Source organism: Aquarana catesbeiana, linkage group LG01 (assembly GCF_042186555.1).
Source record: "Aquarana catesbeiana isolate 2022-GZ linkage group LG01, ASM4218655v1, whole genome shotgun sequence".
Classification (NCBI taxonomy): Eukaryota; Metazoa; Chordata; class Amphibia; order Anura; family Ranidae; genus Aquarana; species Aquarana catesbeiana.
The window spans coordinates 140918626-140938013 of NC_133324.1; the positions used below are offsets into that span (position 1 = coordinate 140918626).

The window sequence follows — 19388 nt, forward strand, 5'->3', positions numbered from 1 at the left end:
ATCATATTATTTATGGTATTAAGGTTTGAACAAACTCACAGATACAGATTTAGCCGCTCTGAACGATCTGAGGACTCCTGTAATGCTGAAAAGTGCTCTGGACGGTGGTCTGAGGACGCCTGTAATGCTGCACACTGCTACATATTGGTGCTACATTGGCTTTTCTCCAAGCGGAGGGGGGGTGAGTGGGGCTTCAATCCCCCGCATCGCTGGACCCTGGGACAGGTAAGTGTCCGATTAAAAGTCAGCAGCTGCAGTATTTGTAGCTGCTGACTTAATTTTTTTTCTTTTTCGTGTTTTGTATTAGCCATCCTTATTGCACCCTTACATTTCTTGTTGCATTTTTTATAAAGTCTGAATGCTGATGATGATCCCTCAACCTTGTATTTTTCGAAGGCCTTCTCCTTTGCTTTAATATGCATTTTTACATTGGAGTTAAGCCATCCAGGACTTTTGTTCGCTCTTTTAAAGTTATTAACTAATGGGATGCATTGGCTAATGCCCTAATTTAAAATGCTCTTAAAGCAAACCCATCTCTCCTCCATGTTCTCTGTTCCTAAGATTTTATCCCAATTCATGCCTTCTAGCAAGGTTCGTAGTTTAGGGAAGTTTGCTCTTTTGAAATTCAGTGTCTTTGTATTCCCCTTAGGTTTCCTATTTGTGCGATTTATACTGAAGCCAACTGACCTGTGATCGCTGTTTCCTAAACTGCCCCATATTTCCAAATCTGTGATCAGGTCTGTATTGTTGGTAATCAGTAGATCCTGTAACGCTTTATTTCTAGTTGGTGCATCAACCATGTGACCCATGAAATTGTCCTGCAGGAAATTTAGGAACTGGAGAGCCTTAAACGAATGCGTTGTTCCCTTCGCCCAGTCTATGTCTAGATAATTAAAATCCCCCATTATAACACTTCCCATCCTTGCTGCTAATCCATATCGTGATAGGAGGTCCATCTCCCCCTCCTCCCTCAGGTTAGGGGGCCTATAGCATAATCCCAGTATTATTTTCCCCTTAGCTTCATCCTTTTGGCGCTCTACTCATAAGGATTCTACCTCCTCCCTAGCTCCCTTAGTGATGTCATCTCTCACATTCACTTAGGGCAGAAACAACTAATTGATTAATCAACAACTAATCGATTATGAAATTTATTGATTACTATTTTCATAATCGATTAAACGCAAAAACTATGCTTTTTTCAATAAAGAAGCTGCAGAAAAGCATATAATGCGGTTTTGCAGCAATTTGTGTTTTTTTTTTAATCTGCCCAACAACAAATTGGACAAAAAAAAGGCATAAAAAAATGCAAAAACGCAAATCACAGGTGCCAAAAATCAAAACGCACAGCAAAAAGCACTGCAGAAACAGATCAAAAGCAAACTGCATAGGTGTGTACCGAGCCATATGCTGGTCACACAGATCAATTTTCAGATGAGAATATTCATACGAAAAATCTTTGTACATTCGCTGAATGAAAGAATGTTATTTGAAATTTTCACTTGATTTTAACATTCTGTTTTAAAACGAATGTAATTTCTGAACGAAAAACACATACACTGTCTGAAAATTCCCTTTGACCAAGAAGTTTTCTATTACCCACTTAAAGACCAGCCTCGTTTTGGATTTTAGGTGTTTACATGTTTAAAACAGGTTTTTTTGCTAGAAAATTACTTAGAACCCCCAAACATTATATATTGTTTTTTTTCGAACACACTAGAGAATAAAATGGTGGTCATTGCAATACTTTTTTTTGCACCGTATTTGCGCAGCGGTCTTATAAGCGCACTTTTTTTGGAAAAAAATCACTTTTTTGAATAAAAAAATAAGACAACAGTAAAGTTAGCCCAATTTTTTTTTATATTGTGAAAGATAATGTTACGCCAAGTAAATTGATACCCAACATGTCACGCTTCAAAATTGCGCCCGCTCGTGGAATAGCGTCAAACTTTTACCCTTAAAAATCTCCATAGGCGACGTTTAAAAAAATTCTACAGGTTGCATGTTTGGAGTTACAGAGGAGGTCTAGGGCTAGAATTATTGCTCTCGCTCTACCGGTCGCGGCGATACCTCACATGTGTGGTTTGACCACCGTTTTCATATGCGGGCGCTACTCACGTATGCGTTCGCTTCTGTGCGCGAGCTCGTCGGGACAGGGCGCTTTAAATTTTTTTTTATTATTATTTATTTTACTTTATTTTATTTATTTTTTCACTGTTTTAAAAAAAAAAAAAAAATTGGATCACTTTTATTCCTATTACAAGGAATGTAAACATCCCTTGTAATAGAAAAAAGCATGACAGGTCCTCTTAAATATGAAATCTGGGGTCAAAAAGTCCTCAGATCTCATATTTAGACTAAAATGCAAAAAAAAAAAAAAAAAGTCGTTTAAAAAAATGACACAAAAAAAATTGTGCCTTTAAGAGAAGTGGGCGGAGCCGTCGTAATGACGTCGCTCCGGCCGTCACATGGTATAGAGACGGGTGGGGGCCATCTTGGCCTCACTCATCTCTGTACCTCAGCGGTGACAGGTCCCGATCTCCTCCGCCGTTACCGACGGCTCCGGTAAGCGACGGAGGGTGCGGGAGAGCGGCGGGAGGGGGGGTGGCACCTCTCCCGCCGCCGATAACGGTGATCTCGCGGCGAACCCGCCGCTGAGACCACCATTATCGTGTACAGAACCGCTCGCTGTAAAGATGGATACCTCGGTTGTGGCAGCAGCTGCTGCCGTTACCGAGATATCCATCTTTAAAAAAATGACGTATATATACAGTGAGCGGTCGTGAAGTGGTTAAACAAGCATCGATTGAACGCCACTAACGATTAAAAAAAATCGAACAAACGTTCTTAAAATTCATTTTTTTTTTTTTTTTGAAGGAAGACATTGTTTTTGTATGGCCAGCACATAATATATTGCAGTTCTGTTTGAAAATCTGCAAAATCTGCAAAACAGTCTTTAACTTTTTTTTTCTTTTAAATAAAAAAATTTGATCTCCGAGTCTGATATTTACTAGATTCAACCTCTAACAGTATATACAGTATATCTCTTCTGTCCGTTATTCTCAAAGTGGATTAGAGATTTTACTCCCTAACCATACAGTTGGTTATTTATATTTACCACTCCATATAGAGCTATTTAAGAAAAAAATGCCTATTTTTTAAGCTTTGCATATTAACTAAATTATACACCACACTTAAGGTTATTAACTGATTAATCGAAACAATAATCGGCCAACTAATCGATTATGAAAATAATCGTTAGTTGCAGCCCTACATTCACTTGTACATTATTCTTGATATATAGGCATACCCCTCCCCCTTTTTTACCCTTTCCATCCCTGCGATAAAGGGTATACCCTTGAATGGTTGCCAGCCAATCATGAGAGCTGTTGAACCAGGTCTCTGAAATTCCCACAAAATCTCTAGTTGACCCATCTTGTCCGCCAGGCTCCTGGTATTGATGAACATGCCACGTAGTTTAGAGCGGTCGTATACTAACCTCTTATTGGGTGTTCCGAGATTGCAACTTGGACTTGATACTATACTTACCTTGGGTTTATGCACTTTAGTCAACTTACCACTAATGCCCTCAATACTACCCTCTGGAATATGCTCCGCGCTGACTATCTCTACCTCTGGGCCCTACCCCCGTCTCCTAGTTTAAAAACCCCTCTAACTTTTTGGCCATCTTTACTCCCAGCTAATCTGCACTCTCTTCATTTAGGTGCAGTCAATCCCTTCTATAGTACCGGTTATCGACTGAGAAGTTGGCCCAGTCCTCCAGGAACTCAAACCCCTCCTTACTACACCAGCTCCTCAGCAACTTGTATACTTCCCTAATCTCCCTCTGCCTTTCTGGTGTGGCTCCATGTACCGGTAGTATTCCTGAAAATACTACCTTGGAGGTCCTTTTCCTCAATTTAGCTCCCAAGTCCCTAAAATCGTTCTTTAGCACACTCCATCTGCCTCTGACTTTGTCATTGGTACCAACGTGCATCATGACAGTCGAGTCTTGCCCAGCCTCCCAGTAATCTGTCCACCAGATGCGTGATGTGCCGAACCCGATAAACTGTTTAAAATTGTCATTCAAATACATATTTGAAATCAAATCTATTATTTTTTGGCAATAACAGAGTGTGGGCGGATTCTGTCAGTCATAAGCTTTGTCACGCCCTCTTAGAATAACAGGGAGGTGAAGCCTCCATCAATTAAGGTGTAATATCCCACCCTCATTGTGTTTAGCTGGTTAGTGGGCATTGAGGAGGAGGAGGGAGGGAGGGGGCTGTCATTACCACTGTGTATACGCCCACATGTGAGACTCTATAATCACACGGGCTGCTCAGATGTGATAGGGAGGAAATGCTCAGGGTAGAAATACACTGAAAACTGAGCATGTGCACTAGCTGCCAACACGGCTCTGTAAAATCCCAAACTGCATTGGGGACAAGGACAGGAGGGGGAGACAGAGAACAGCAGGATCAACCAGGTTTTTGCAGAATACAAATCCTGTATTGACTGAGTGCAGAGCTCGACAAATCACTGGCGCCATGGCGACTATAAATTTCGTCCTGGTGCCTAGGCTTTTATCAGTCATCTGTATCCACTTGCATTGGGACCAGTGACATTTATACAGCGATCAGTGCTATAAAAATGCACTGATTATTGTATGACACTGGCAGGGAAGGGGTTAACACTAGTGGTGATCCCTGGGAGGTGTTTCTAAACTGTGGGGGGAATGTACTGACTGGAGAAGGAGAGAGATCGCTGTTCCTAATCACTAGGAAAAGACAATCTCGCTCTACTCCCCTGTCAGAACAGGGATCTGTTTGTTTACATTGTCCATTCTGGCTCTCTATGGAGCGATCGCGGGTGGCCAGTGGACATCACGACTGCCGGTCAGTGCATCGGCTCCGGCGCCGCACCCACTGTATCTATTGCATGAACCAACGTACAGTTATGGAGATTCGCACAATAGAGCCAACTTGCTGCAGTATAATGGCAGCGGCTGGTTGGCAAGTGGTTATTTCTATTCATCCAGTTCTGAAATTTACATGGTTGGTGACCCCAATTTTCTCTACTGCAGGTCAAGGATAAGGGGAATTTAAAAAAAAGGCATATATCCTTTTTGCCACCTTTCCTCACCTTATCTAACCCTGCCCTAGGCACTCTTTAGCAACTTCTAGTAAAGCAGAAATGAACCAAGTGAGTGCCCAAAATCTGAAAACTTGCATGCTACTATTGAGCAGTTTTTGGCCAGCCTTACCGACCAACAAACAGACCTAGTGTATGTATTCTCATGATGCACAACACTCTTCAATGCTTTGCCGGGTAATGCCTAGTACAAACGATGAGAAAAATACCGCTTTCAGGGCGATCGTCTGATAATCTGATCGTTAGTACACAGCTTTGGAGAGCCGTTCACGACAGTTCATGCAAAAATATCTGAAGGGACAAACATGACATTTTTTCTCGTAGGACAACAGAATGAACGTTTTTTGCAGGGTTGCACTGAAACCGTTTTTTATCGGTGAATACGAGTACTGATACTTGTGCTCAAACAATCGCACTGCAAGGAAATTGCATTCAGTGTGATTCTTGTCCGAATCGCATTGCGGTTTCCCACACCGCTCCTGTGTGAACCCAGGCTGAAGTCACTATGACAAGCGATTCGGACAGGAATGGCAAGGCATTGCTGTTTAAACTACCTGCCATTCTTTGCAGTGTCATTTGAGCCCATTCATTTTGTATGGGCCCAAATCGCACCGCAAAGGTATAGGAGCATTTGCATGAGTACTCTTGCAAATGCCTGGTATAGGCACCTATTTCAGTATCAAAGATCACGCATGCTCAGAAATGAAAGAATACCTTACAAAAAATTACATTACTTCCACAGTTGTAGTCTGTCGTAGAAGAAGTTTCGGAACTTTAGTAACTTATTGGTTTTCGATATGAGACTAGCATGCAAAAAAAAAAAAAAAAACACAGATGATCATTCATCCAATATTCATATCATGTGTACGAGGTAGAGATGCACCGGATATTCGTTGCATGAAACATATTGGCAGAAAATGGAGCGTTCAGCATTTTACTGTGCTTATGGTGTGTTTTTCATAGGTCATGTGACTCAAAAAAAACTCATCAATAACATAATATGGGTGCGTTATTGATGCGTTTTCAGTGCATTTCTGGTGCAGTTTTTTTAACTGACCAAAAATGCAGCAAGTTTTTAAATACCACACGGGAAGACATACATAGAATTTAAACAGATGCAATTTTTCTTGAGCTTTTCAAGGTGCTGATAATGGCTGACAATAAATTCATATTCATTTAAGTTCATGATATTATTTAAAAAGTTGATTATATTACAATTATATATAAAAACATATATTTTTTAAAAGCTGTCATTTTAGTTTTCCGCCAAGCGCATCCGGAATTTTTGGTTTCAGCACCAAAATTTCTAGTTGGTGCACCTCTAGTACGAGGCTTAAAGTGGTTGTAAACGCAGAAAGTTTATCTTTATGCATTCTATGCATGAAGATAAAAAGCATTCTGTGTGCAGCAGCTGCCCTCAGCCCCCCTAATACTTACCTAAGGTCCCTCTCTGTCCAGTGATGTCCACGAGTGTCTCAGCTTTCCGAGATTCTCCTTCCCGATTGGCTGAGACACAGCAGCGGCACACCATTGACCCCCACTGCTGTCAAAGTCAGCTAGCCAATCAGGGGAAAGAGGGGCGGGGCCGGGGTTCCATGTCTGAATGGACGCAGGGAGCTGCGACTCTGCTCAGTTGCCCCCACAGCAAGCTGTTTACTGTGGGGGCACTGAACAGGAGGGAGGGGCCAGGAGCACAGAAGAGGGATCAGAGAAGAGGAGGATCCGGACTGCTCTGTGCAAATCCACTGCAACAGAGCAGGTAAGTATAACATGTTTGTTATTTTTATAGGGAAAAAAAAACAAGCCTTTACAATCACTTTAATGCATTAACAAGTATGTCACTGCAACACATTCATTAATACACCTACTGACTTATTCAACAAGGTAGTGTAAAAAATCTACAAATAAAAGCAAAGTGTGTTTACACAGATTTACGTTTACTCACATAAGCTCAGTGAAAGATGAATTCTTATTGGCTGCTATGCTTTAATGCACTTTGCCTTATTGCGTAAGCCTATAATGGTGTTACCTTACACTGCTGAGCAAGGACAGAGTCAATCTGAGTCTCTATGAAGGACAGCTGAATATCACAGGTATCGTCTATGTAGCATTATCCCCCAACACTGTAGCCCCTCTCTCACTATCCTTTTACACACAGGTGACTGAATATGTTGTGTGTATGAGATCCAAGCCTATCACAAGGCAGCAGATATGCATGGAGTGCAAACACATTCCATCCACCACCAGACGTGAGAGCACAACACACCCATTACATACAGAATTACTCATCAACCCAACAGGCTAAACAATTCATAAATGTGTCCAGACATTAAAGGATATAAAAGGTAAAAATAGCACCTACATGAACTGGTTCGCTGTAATTATTCCCAAGTAATATAGAGATATGGATCACTATACAAAGCAAACGTGGCAACTCGGGACCAACCCAGTGTAGAGGACCTACAAGGCTCTGCATCCTCATAACATCCACATGTCCTGTATTACCTTATGGCCTTGTCTACACTTGTAAATAGGGATGCTTGGGGTCACCCATGACAGACTCAGGGGGTTCCCTGTAATTAGATGCAGGTGGGAAGCCCCATTGAAAGTAATGGGACCCTTGGATGTTGTGGACAGACTGATGTAGGGAATACAAAGATCACAGCAACAACGCCAGAAATTTAGCAATAAAACCTGGAAGCTGATTGGTTTCTCTGCAGAATTGGAACTAATTTTGCCCTCTCTAGCTTCAGTAAATAAACCCCTCTGTGACACCAATCAATGTTGGGATTATTATAGAAGCCACTGACACCAATGTGGGGGTTAATATTGCAGTTAATGACACCAATTGCTGAGGGCTATAACTGTGACCACTGCAATCAATGCATGAGATTATTGCAGCCACTGACACCAATGTTCAGGGTTATTTATGAGGCCACTGACACCAATGCTGAGTTTTACTAATGAGGCCAACACCACCAATGCTTGTGGTATTACTGCGTCCACTGACACCAATGCCGGGGGTTATTATTGCGCCCACTGACACCAATGCCGGGGGTCATTATTGCGCCCACTGACACCAATGCCGGGGGTCATTATTGCGCCCACTGACACCAATGCCGGGGGTCATTATTGCGCCCACTGACACCAATGTCGGGGGTCATTATTGCGCCCACTGACACCAATGTCGGGGGTCATTATTGCGCCAACTGGCACCAATACTTGGGGTTATTATTGCGTCCACTGACACCAATGCCGGGGGTCATTATTGCGCCCACTGACACCAATGCCGGGGGTCATTATTGCGCCCACTAACACCAATGCCGGGGGTCATTATTGCGCCCACTGACACCAATGCCGGGGGTCATTATTGCGCCCACTGACACCAATGCCGGGGGTCATTATTGCGCCCACTGACACCAGTGCCAGGGGTCATTATTGCACCCACTGGCACCAATGTCAGGGATCATTATTGCGCCAACTGGCACCAATGCTTGGGGTTATTATTGCGCCCACTGACACCAATGCCGGGGGTTACTATTGCATCCACTGACACCAATGCCGGGGGTCATTATTGCGCCCACTGACACCAATGCCGGGGGTCATTATTGCGCCCACTGACACCAATACCGGGGGTCATTATTGCGCCCACTGACACCAATGCCAGGGGTCATTATTGCACCTACTGGCACCAATGTCAGGGATCATTATTGCGCCAACTGGCACCAATGCTTGGGGTTATTATTGCGCCCACTGACACCAATGCCGAGGGTCATCATTGCGCCCACTGACACCAATGCCGGGGGTCATCATTGCGCCCACTGACACCAATGCCGGGGGTCATCATTGCGCCCACTGACACCAATGCCGGGGGTCATCATTGCGCCCACTGACACCAATGCCGGGGGTCATCATTGCGCCCACTGACACCAATGCCGGGGGTCATCATTGCGCCCACTGACACCAATGCCGGGGGTCATCATTGCGCCCACTGACACCAATCCCGGGGGTCATTATTGCGCCCACTGACACCAATGCCGGGGGTCATTATTGCACCCACTGGCACCAATGTCAGGGATCATTATTGCACCAACTGGCACCAATGCTTTGGGTTATTACTGCGCCCACTGACACCAATGCCGGGGGTTACTATTGCGTCCACTGACACCAATGCCGGGGGTCATTATTGCGCCCACTGACACCAATGCCGGGGGTCATTATTGCGCATACTGGCACCAATTTCGAGGGTCATTTATTGCGCCAACTGGCACCAATGCTTGGAGTTATTATTGCGCCCACTGACACCAATGCCGGGGGTCATTACTGCGCCTGATACCAATACCGGGGGTCATTATTGCGCCCACTAACACCAATGTCGGGGGTCATTATTGCACCCACTGGCACCAATTTCGAGGGTCATTATTGCGCCAACTGGCACCAATGCTTAGAGTTATTATTGCGCCCACAGACACCAATGCCAGGGGTCATTATTGTGCCAACTGAAATCAATGTTTAGAGGTATTATTGCACCCCCTGGCACCAATGCCGGGGATCATTATTGCGTCCCCCCACTCCAACACCACACCTAGGTGGTGTCAGTACGGGGCCCTTCCAGGTGGTGTCAGTATGCCCCCCCCCCCCAAGGTGGTGTCAGTATGGGGCCCTTCCAGGTGGTGTCAGTACGGCCCCCCCAGGTGGTGTCAGTATGGGGCCACCTAGCTGGTGTCAGTACGCCCCCCCCCCAGGTGGTGTCAGTATGGGGCCCTTCCAGGTGGTGTCAGTACGCACCCCCCCCAAGGTGGTGTCAGTACGGCCCCCCCAAGGTGGTGTCAGTACGGGGCCCTTCCAGGTGGTGTCAGTACGGGGCCCTTCCAGGTGGTGACAGTACGGGGCCCTTCCAGGTGGTGACAGTACGGGGCCCTTCCAGGTGGTGACAGTACGGGGCCCTTCCAGGTGGTGACAGAACGGGGTCCCCCTAGGTGGTGACAGTACGGGGTCCCCCTAGGTGGTGACAGTACGGGGTCCCCCTAGGTGGTGTCAGTATGGGGCCCTTCCAGGTGGTGACAGTACGGGGCCCTTCCAGGTGGTGACAGTACGGGGCCCTTCCAGGTGGTGACAGTACGGGGCCCTTCCAGGTGGTGACAGTACGGGGCCCCCCTAGGTGGTGTCAGTATGGGGCCCCCCCAGGTGCTGTCAATATGGGGCCCTTCCAGGTGGTGACAGTACGGGGTCTCCCCTAGGTGGTGACAGTACGGGGGCCCCCCTAGGTGGTGACAGTACGGGGGCCCCCCTAGGTGGTGACAGTACGGGGGCCCCCCTAGGTGGTGTCAGTACGGGGCCCTTCCAGGTGGTGACAATACAGGGCCCCCCAGGTGGTGTCAGTATTGGGCCCCCTAGCTGGTGTCAGTACAGCCCTCCCCAAGGTGGTGTCAGTATGGGCCCCCCCCCCAAGGTGGTGTCAGTACGGGGCCCTTCCAGGTGGTGTCAGTACGCCCCCCCCAAGGTGGTGCCAGTACGGGGCCCTTCCAGGTGGTGTCAATGAGGGGCCCTTCCAGGTGGTGTCAGTACGGGGCCCTTCCAGGTGGTCACAGTACGGGGCCTCCCCTAGGTGGTGTCAGTACGGGGCCCCCCCAGGTGGTGACAGTACGGGGCCCTTCCAGGTGGTGTCAGTACGGGGCCATTCCAGGTGGTGTCAGTACGGGGCCATTCCAGGTGGTGTCAGTACGGGGCCATTCCAGGTGGTGTCAGTACGGGGCCATTCCAGGTGGTGTCAGTACGGGGCCCTTCCAGGTGGTGTCAGTACGGGGCCCTTCCAGGTGGTGACAGTATGGGGCCCCCTAGCTGGTGTCAGTATGCCCCCCCCCAGGTGGTGTCAGTATGGGGCCCTTCCAGGTGGTGTCAGTACGGCCCCCCCAAGGTGGTGTCAGTACGGGGCCCCCCTAGGTCGTGTCAGTACGGGGCCCCCCTAGGTCGTGTCAGTACGGGGCCCTTCCAGGTGGTGACAGTACGGGGCCCTTCCAGGTGGTGACAGTACGGGGCCCCCCTAGGTAGTATCAGTACAGGGCCCCCCTAGGTGCTGTCAGTACGGGGCCCTTCCAGGTGGTGACAGTACGGGGCCCTTCCAGGTGGTGACAGTACGGGGCCCCCCTAGGTAGTATCAGTACAGGGCCCCCCTAGGTGTTGACAGTATGGGGCCCTTCCAGGTGGTGTCAGTACGGGGCCCCCCCAGGTGGTGTCAGTACGGGGCCCCCCCAGGTGGTGTCAGTACGGGGCCCCCCCAGGTGGTGTCAGTACGGGGCCCCTCCAGGTGGTGTCAGTACGGGCCCCCCCCAGGTGGTGTCAGTACGGGCCCCCCCCAGGTGGTGTCAGTACGGGGCCCCCCCAGGTGGTGTCAGTACGGGGCCCCCCCAGGTGGTGTCAGTACGGGGCCCTTCCAGGTGGTGTCAGTACGGGGCCCTTCCAGGTGGTGTCAGTACGAGGCCCCCCCAGGTGGTGTCAGTACGGGGCCCCCCCAGGTGGTGTCAGTACGGGGCCCCCCCAGGTGGTGTCAGTACGGGGCCCCCCCAGGTGGTGTCAGTACGGGGCCCCCCCAGGTGGTGTCAGTACGGGGCCCCCCCAGGTGGTGTCAGTACGGGGCCCTTCCAGGTGGTGTCAGTACGGGGCCCTTCCAGGTGGTGTCAGTACGGGGCCCTTCCAGGTGGTGTCAGTATGGGGCCCCTGTGATGTACACAATAGGGTGTCATGTTGGGCCCCCAGATGTTGATGTACTAGAGATCCCAGCATGCCCCCGGCCTGTGATGAAAAGGTTCCAGCAGCTGTAGGGCCCCCGGTCCCAGGTACAGCCCCCTCCTCTAGCACTCCAGGGAAGGGAGGCCGGGCAGGAAGAGAAGACAAATCAGAGCTCAGCTCACCCAGAAATTCTCCACGAAGTAGGCCATCACCATTCTGCTGGCGGACTCAGAGGCCGGACACAGCCCCCCTCTGTCTTCTCCAATGCGGCCCGCTGTCCGCCGGCTCCCCGGCCCGATCCGCTCTCCCTTCTCTGCTTCTCCCCAAACCTACGGAACCAGACGGAATCCCTCCTCCCCCTCCTGGGACTGGGAGCACGCATGCGCGCCACGGCCAAGGGAGGGACACCGACCCACAGCGGCCCCTGCTGGCCGAATCAGGCAGTGCCGCTCAGTGCTGCCTCAAACTGTGATAAACACAAGACAGAAATGACAAGTATGAGCAGCGTGCTTCTCTGCACCTCCCTGCCGGGGGCCTGTGTCTGCATGGAGGGTGTGCGGCCCTCAGCACATTACTATGCCTGCAATGGCCTTTGAGCAACTTTAGGTGCACTTTAAAGTGTAACTGACTGCAAAACTTTTTTTTTCATTTTGGATAGAGTAAGGGAGGGTTACAACCCCTCAGTTTTGTTGCCATCTGTGCCCCATTTGGGGAGATTTCTCTTCACTTCCTGTCCCATAGCCAAAACAGGAAGTGAGAAAACTTCAAATGAAATTGATTGTAAACCCATATATACACGCATTGAAGTGACTGGCCTCAGTTGATAAACAGAGCTGAAACAAGTCTCCTACATAAGTTGAACCTGTTTATTTATAGTCTTCGCTACATCCAAAGTCCAGAATTTATAATGCCTGTGGAGGGCCGGAGCTACCACTAGGGGAACTAGGCAAGCTTCTGGGACGCTTCTGAGGGCCTATCCAGAAGCAAGAGAGCAGCGTAGGGTTGGGATTGCGGCTTGCTGTCCAACCAGAAGTGATGGTTCTCCCGGCCGGAGGACGCGTCGTGGTCGGAGGTAGAGGGGAAGCTGCCACTAAGGAACCATCCACATTATTACCAGGGACCACTGTGAGCAGCTGAACCAAGTACCTGAGCAGTATTCTCACCAACCGGGGACAAGTAATTGGGAAACTTCATCAGAGGTCAAGCCAGGGACCCAGCCATTGGAGGTGACACTTACAGAGCATTATTGTGTGTCAAGCCAGGGACCGAGCAGGCCAGTGGTGTGAAACTTGAAGAGTTTCTGTGAGTGCCAAGCTAGGTACCCAGCAGGGACACGGGGGTGACGCTTGAGGAAGATACTCATTGAGAAGATTGGAAAAGCTCGGGGATCCAGTGGCAGTGGATCGGCAGGGCTAAGTGATAGACTGGGAGCTCGTTGAGTGAAGATTTAAAAAGAAGATTGTGGAGGAAGTGAAAGAAATCATTACAACCTTTTTCAGAAACTGTTCAAGATTGCTGCCATAGGAGACAGCGTGTCTACACATGCAGATGTGGTGTCCGGCTGTCTATATATAGAAGTCTCGGAGTCTGCTAATTAACATTGCAACCACTAAAGGGTGTCCTGGCCTTAACCCTCTCTCCCACAGTTCTGTTTAAGAGAAAATAAATCTCTTTGCATTCAAGAAGTGTCTGGCGCCTATTAATCTGCCTTGCATTACACCCACCATGCCTCGTGACCCACTCTACACAGAAGGATGTTGGCTGTCCCTGACTCTGGAGGTCGCCATTAGGCCTGGAGAGGCTCCGGACTTAGCTACATGTATATGATCCTAGACAGCAGTCTCGTGCCACTGTGCCTCTAAGGTGCAAACAAAGCTTCTAGGACACAGGGGAACGCAAGTCCATAGAGTTCACTAACGTCTCTGTCATTTGCCTCTGGAGCTACGACAACCACATGAGGTGGTGGCTCTGCTCCTGTCCTGGGGGGCAGGTAGGATGGTGGGCATTGAGGGTCTCCAGGGGGACTGCCGGTCTCTTCCTCTTCCTCCTCCTCTGAACCCATGTAAGGAGGGCGCCCCCTCTCAGGCAAAGCAGCAGTGGGGACTGGTGAAAATGTTGCAGGTGAAGCGACATGGGCCATAGATCCTTCTGGCGCCTTCACTGTGGCAGTACCTTTAGGGGCGTCCCACAAAGCCCCAGGCCACTTCTTAAGCTCCTGACAAGGGGCTGAAGGCCCACACACCGCAACCGACTGTGGCAGCAGTTTGGCAGACGGCTGTACCTCCGATGGTCCTAGAGAACCACTTCCCTCTGCTGGGTGTACTGCTGTAAGTGGCGGTGCCTCAATTGCCTCCATGGATGGTACCTCCAAGGCAGGCTCAACCTCATGGTCCATGGGGGAGCTCTGGGGGGTGCTATCCTCCTCCACCATGCCTGGAGAGCCCAGGTGTTGCTGTGCAGATGACTTGGCCACAGTGGTGACCTTAGTAGCAATGGTCCATAGTGCATTGTGTCTTGGCAGGGTACCAGGTAGTCACACAGAGCCTCCCTGACTGGGAGCACCTCAAAGAGGAAGGCCTGGCACTCCCCACAACAGGCCCAGGATGTGAGAGCCAGTGTCAGGGCTCCGCACTCAGGATATACAGAGACTAAGGTTTCTGTGACTGCAGCGCGGCACACCACCAAACCCCTTCTGGGCATGACAAGTTTGCTAGCTGGTTTTCAAATTTTCCACGGACAAAATGTGTGTTGTCGGATTTTCCGAGCGTGTGTACAAAAGTCCGTCTGACAAAAGTCCAAAGTACAAACACGCATGCTTGGAAGCCAGGACGAGCCAGAAGCGGTCGGTCTTGTAAAACTAGCATTCGTAATAGAGATATCACATTAGTGACGGGGAAAATGAAATCTCTCAATGCAGCGCACATTCTCTTCTTCTTTATAATAGGATAATAATAAAGCTGCTTTGCTGGTGATATTGACGGAGTTCTGCCAAACGTATTTCAATTTTTTCTTTCTAGTGATCTCCAGAATATTTTTTTTTTTTTTTTTTGAGTCAAGTTACCACAACACCATTATTATCTCATAGTTTTTAAGCTCAAAGATACAACTATGTTGGTGTCCCTTGTTAATTTGACATTGTATTTTTGAAATGTACCTGCCTACTCACAAACTGTCCTTTTTTTTTTTTTTTTTTTTTTTTTTTTAAGTAAAACACATAGCCAAGTATTTTTCTAACACAATATTTTTTATTTAATAGGGAGCACAAGGTCATATAAAAATCAAGAGGAAGGCAACGATGGAGAAACAGTTGGAATTGGTGAAGCGTTTGTACCCCAGAGCAGACATCAATTATGTGAATTTCAAAATTGGTAACCTGAGGAGTCCATTTAAAAAGGGAGCACAATACGGTCCTGGACTCCGAGAGATTGGGAGCAGCAGCAGATGACATATATGTCCCGAGGCTGTGGTCTTACAACAGCCTGCTTTTTTTGCCAGACCAGACTGAACCCAGGCCATTGCTCTCAACACTTCCTTCCACACAAATAAACTAAGTTAAAGAGAAAATGCATTCTCTGCACAAAAAAAGAACTCATCAAATCATAATTTTCAAAATAAACAAAAAGAAAATTATAAATTGTAGGGTTGAATATCACCAGCCCAGCGGGCTTGTTGGGGCTGCATTTGCCATGGTCTGCCATGCTGCTCTGGTGGGTGGGGTGGCTGTGGAGGTGGTGGAGGATTGTGCTCTAATTCGCATATGTGGGTTTTAGGGGGAATTTGGCCCTTCCTCCCCTTGTTGAGGAACTGCAGGATCATCTCCTCGCACAAACTGCGTTGGTCCTCCTCCATAGCCTTCAATTTATTGGCGGTTATGCATCCAAATGCCTCCTTTGCATCTGGTAGCATGCTAATGGCACTTGTTGCATGCCTGAGGAAGGCAGCTGTGGCGTCATCCAAATTTCTTGGTTTCCTGGCCCTTTTAGTTGGAGGGCGTAGGGGAGGAATCTGGGACTCAGTCTGGCTGCTGGGCACAGGCTCCTCCTGACTGAGACTTTCCGGTGTATGGAAATGAGACATATTTTTAGGTTTTTGGTCATCAATCACACACAATTTTGAGCTCATGACTGTTACAAATTGAATGTTAAATAAAAAAGACTATCATTCTGACCCCAGCATTTTTCATTCTTTTTCCAATCATTTGTGGCCACTACTGTCTATTGATATGTAAATCACTTTGTTAAGGCAGAAATTTGGGGTCAACATCTAGTTAACATCATTAAATTTTTGTCTACAAATTTGTTCAACAATGCTATACCTGGGTCAAGCTGGGCTCCTCCACATTTCTTCCTGTGTAGAAAGACCAGGGTGGACCTCAGGAGCTGTGGCCTCAGCAGATGTGGAAGGAAGTGTTGAGAGTGATGGGCGTGGTTCTGTTTGGTATGACAAAAAATGCAGGCTGTGGGGACATACAGTGGGGACGGAAAGTATTCAGACCCCCTTAAATTTTTCACTCTGTTATTTTGCAGACATTTGCTAAAATCATTTAGATTTATTAAAAAAGAAAAACTGAAATATCACATGGTCCTAAATATTCAGACCCTTTGCTGTGACACTCATATATTTAACTCAGGTGCTGTCCATTTCTTCTGATCATCCTTGAGATGGTTCTACACCTTCATTTAAGTGCAGCTGTGGCTTTGATTATACTGATTGGACTTGATTAGGAAAGCCACACACCTGTCTATATAAGACCTTACAGCTCACAGTGCATGTCAGAGCAAATGAGAATCATGAGGTCAAAAGGAACTGCCTTAAGAGCTCAGAGACAGAATTGTGGCAAGGCACAGATCTGGCCAAGGTTACAAAAAAATTTCTGCTGCACTTAAGGTTCCTAAGAGCACAGTGGCCTCCATAATCCTTAAATGGAAGACGTTTGGGACAACCAGAACCCTTCCTAGAGCTGGCTGTCTGGCCAAACTGAGATATCGGGTTAGAAGAGCCTTGGAGAGAGAGGTAAAGAAGATCACTGTCCAGAGATGCAGTCGGGAGATGGGAGAAATTTGTAGAAAGTCAACCATCACTGCAGCCCTCCACCAGTCGGGGCTTTATGGCAGAGTGGCCCGACGGAAGCCTCTCCTCAGTGCAAGACACATGAAAGCCCGCACGGAGTTTGTTAAAAAAAAAAAAAAAACACCTGAAGGACTCCAAGTTGGTGAGAAATAAGATTCTCTGGTCTGATGAGACCAAGATAGAACTTTTTAGCCTTAATTCTAAGCGGTATGTGTGGAGAAAGCCAGGCACTGCTCATCACCTGTCCAATACAGTCCCAACAGTGAAGCAGGGTGGTGGCAGCATCATGCTGTGGGGGTGTTTTTCAGCTGCAGGGACAGGACGACTGGTTGCAATTGAGGGAAAGATGAATGCGGCCAAGTACAGGGATATCCTGGACGAAAACCTTCTCCAGAGTGCTCAGGACCTCAGACTGGGCCGAAGGTTTACCTTCCAAGACAATGACCCTAAGCACACTGCTAAAATAACGAAGGAGTGGCTTCACAACAACTCTGTGACTGTTCTTGAATGACCCAGCCAGAGCCCTGACTTAAACCCAATTGAGCATCTCTGGAGAGACCTAAAAATGGCTGTCCACCAATGTTTACCATCCAACTTGACAGAACTGGAGAGGATCTGCAAGGAGGAATGGCAGAGGATCCCCAAATCCAGGTATGAAAAACTTGTTGCATCTTTCCCAAAAAGACTCATGGCTGTATTAGATCAAAAGGGTGCTTAGAGTAAATACTGAGCAAAGCGTCTGAATACTTAGGACCATGTGATATTTCAGTTTTTCTTTTTTAATAAATTTGCAAAAATGTCAACAATTCTGTGTTTTTCTGTCAATATGGGGGTGCGGTGTGTAAATTAATTGAGGAAAAAAAAAGAACTTAAATTATTTTAGCAAATGGCTGCAATATAACAAAGTGAAAAATTTAAGGGGGTCTGAATACTTTCCGTCCCCACTGTATATGTCATCTGCTGCTCCCTATTATATGTACTATGCAGGCTACCAACTTTGGCCTTCAAATAATTGATGTCTGCCATAGGATACAGAGGCTTCACCAATTCCAACAGTTTCTCCATTGCTGCCTTCCTCTTGATTTTTATGGAGTAATCCCTACTTTTGACTTGCCATAGACACGGCAGTTCCCGGTACTGCTGAATAAAATCTGGCAAAAAATCTGGCACTGTGAATTTATCCACCATTGTGCCTGCAAGACACAACACAAGACAAACCCTAATGTCAGGATAAACTCAAATAATCTGTTCCCAATATAGGCCTCAATCTATAAGCAATATAGGCCACTAACAACTGATGCCCCAATTTACAATTGTACCTTCGTTTTAACTTTTGTTTTGGCGATGTCGATCATCCGTCCTCCACTCCCAGATGGTTCCTACGGCCGTTACAACGACCGCACGTTAAGGCTTTATATACACAGCGCATTCGTGAAACTCCGCTCTCAGTGCGTCATGACACTGGGGCGTGACCATCTCTCTTCTGCATGCGAAAAAAACATGGCGGAACATGCAGGAGTGTGACAGCATGGCACATTCCAAGAATTCCAGGCATCCCCGCGGTAGTGTATCTTATAGGAGGCACAAAGCCACCCCCATAATCAAAGCTGAGATGGTGGAGATGGTGCGTATTCTTGAGAAGCACGACTGATTGTAAGCTGCGCAACTATGAAAGGCCCAACAGACGAAAAGACCTCATTTTGGACAAGGTCCTCGCCGTTTTGGAGGTCGAATTTTCAGTCAAACGAACGAAGGATCAAATCCGAAAGCGATGGTCAGATGGTTTAAAGCACCTCAAGCATAAGCACATGGAGTCCATCCATCACATCATCAAAAAGTAAGCAATATTTCTATCTAAACAATATGTATATGTGTATATTAGCTGTCTGTATATGTGCTTTTAAAATTCTAGATAATGTTTTTTCTAATCTTTGTCTGAATTTGTTTTAACATGAAGTTAAATATAAAGCAGATATGAATATTTAAATATTTTTTTTGCCATTTTTTGTGTAAAAAAAAATCTTTTTAAATCTTCTTTCAACAGGGAAGCACAAAAAAGGAGGCTACAGACAAACCACTAGAGGGGACAAAGGGAGCCTACTGTCACCCTGGCCCGAACAGGGGAGACTTCAAGGCCATCTTCCCCCCAAAAGCGTAAGTGACAACTTCAAACACACTCATTTACCCACTGATAGGGGTGATTCTAGGTAGGCCTGGGCTTAGGGCGAAACTTAAAGGGGTAAATAACACTTTCTCATTGATGGCTGGCTCATCAGTACCCATTATGCAGCCTTGCCAGTGTAGACATGGGTAGAGGACAGGCCCCGGGATCACAGTTACACAGAGTCACGCCTGCTAGATTGAGCCTCATATATCCCCTATCCCATAGGAGACAAGAGGGGTGGGGGGCAACTGCATGAGTGTTTCAAAGCTGGCACTTG

The 19388-nt window shown here is 47.4% G+C and overlaps 1 protein-coding gene across 1 annotated transcript in view; it reads right to left on the reverse strand.

Annotated features, from left to right (window-relative positions):
• FCHO2 (FCH and mu domain containing endocytic adaptor 2) overlaps positions 1–12277 on the reverse strand; it is a 216302-nt gene extending 204025 nt beyond the window's left edge. Inside the window, exon 1 of the mRNA XM_073624347.1 lies at positions 12060–12277. Coding sequence (XP_073480448.1) covers positions 12060–12092 — 33 coding nt within the window. The 5' untranslated portion in view covers positions 12093–12277. The remainder of the gene's footprint in view (positions 1–12059) is intronic.
• Positions 12278–19388: the final 7111 nt, after the last annotated feature.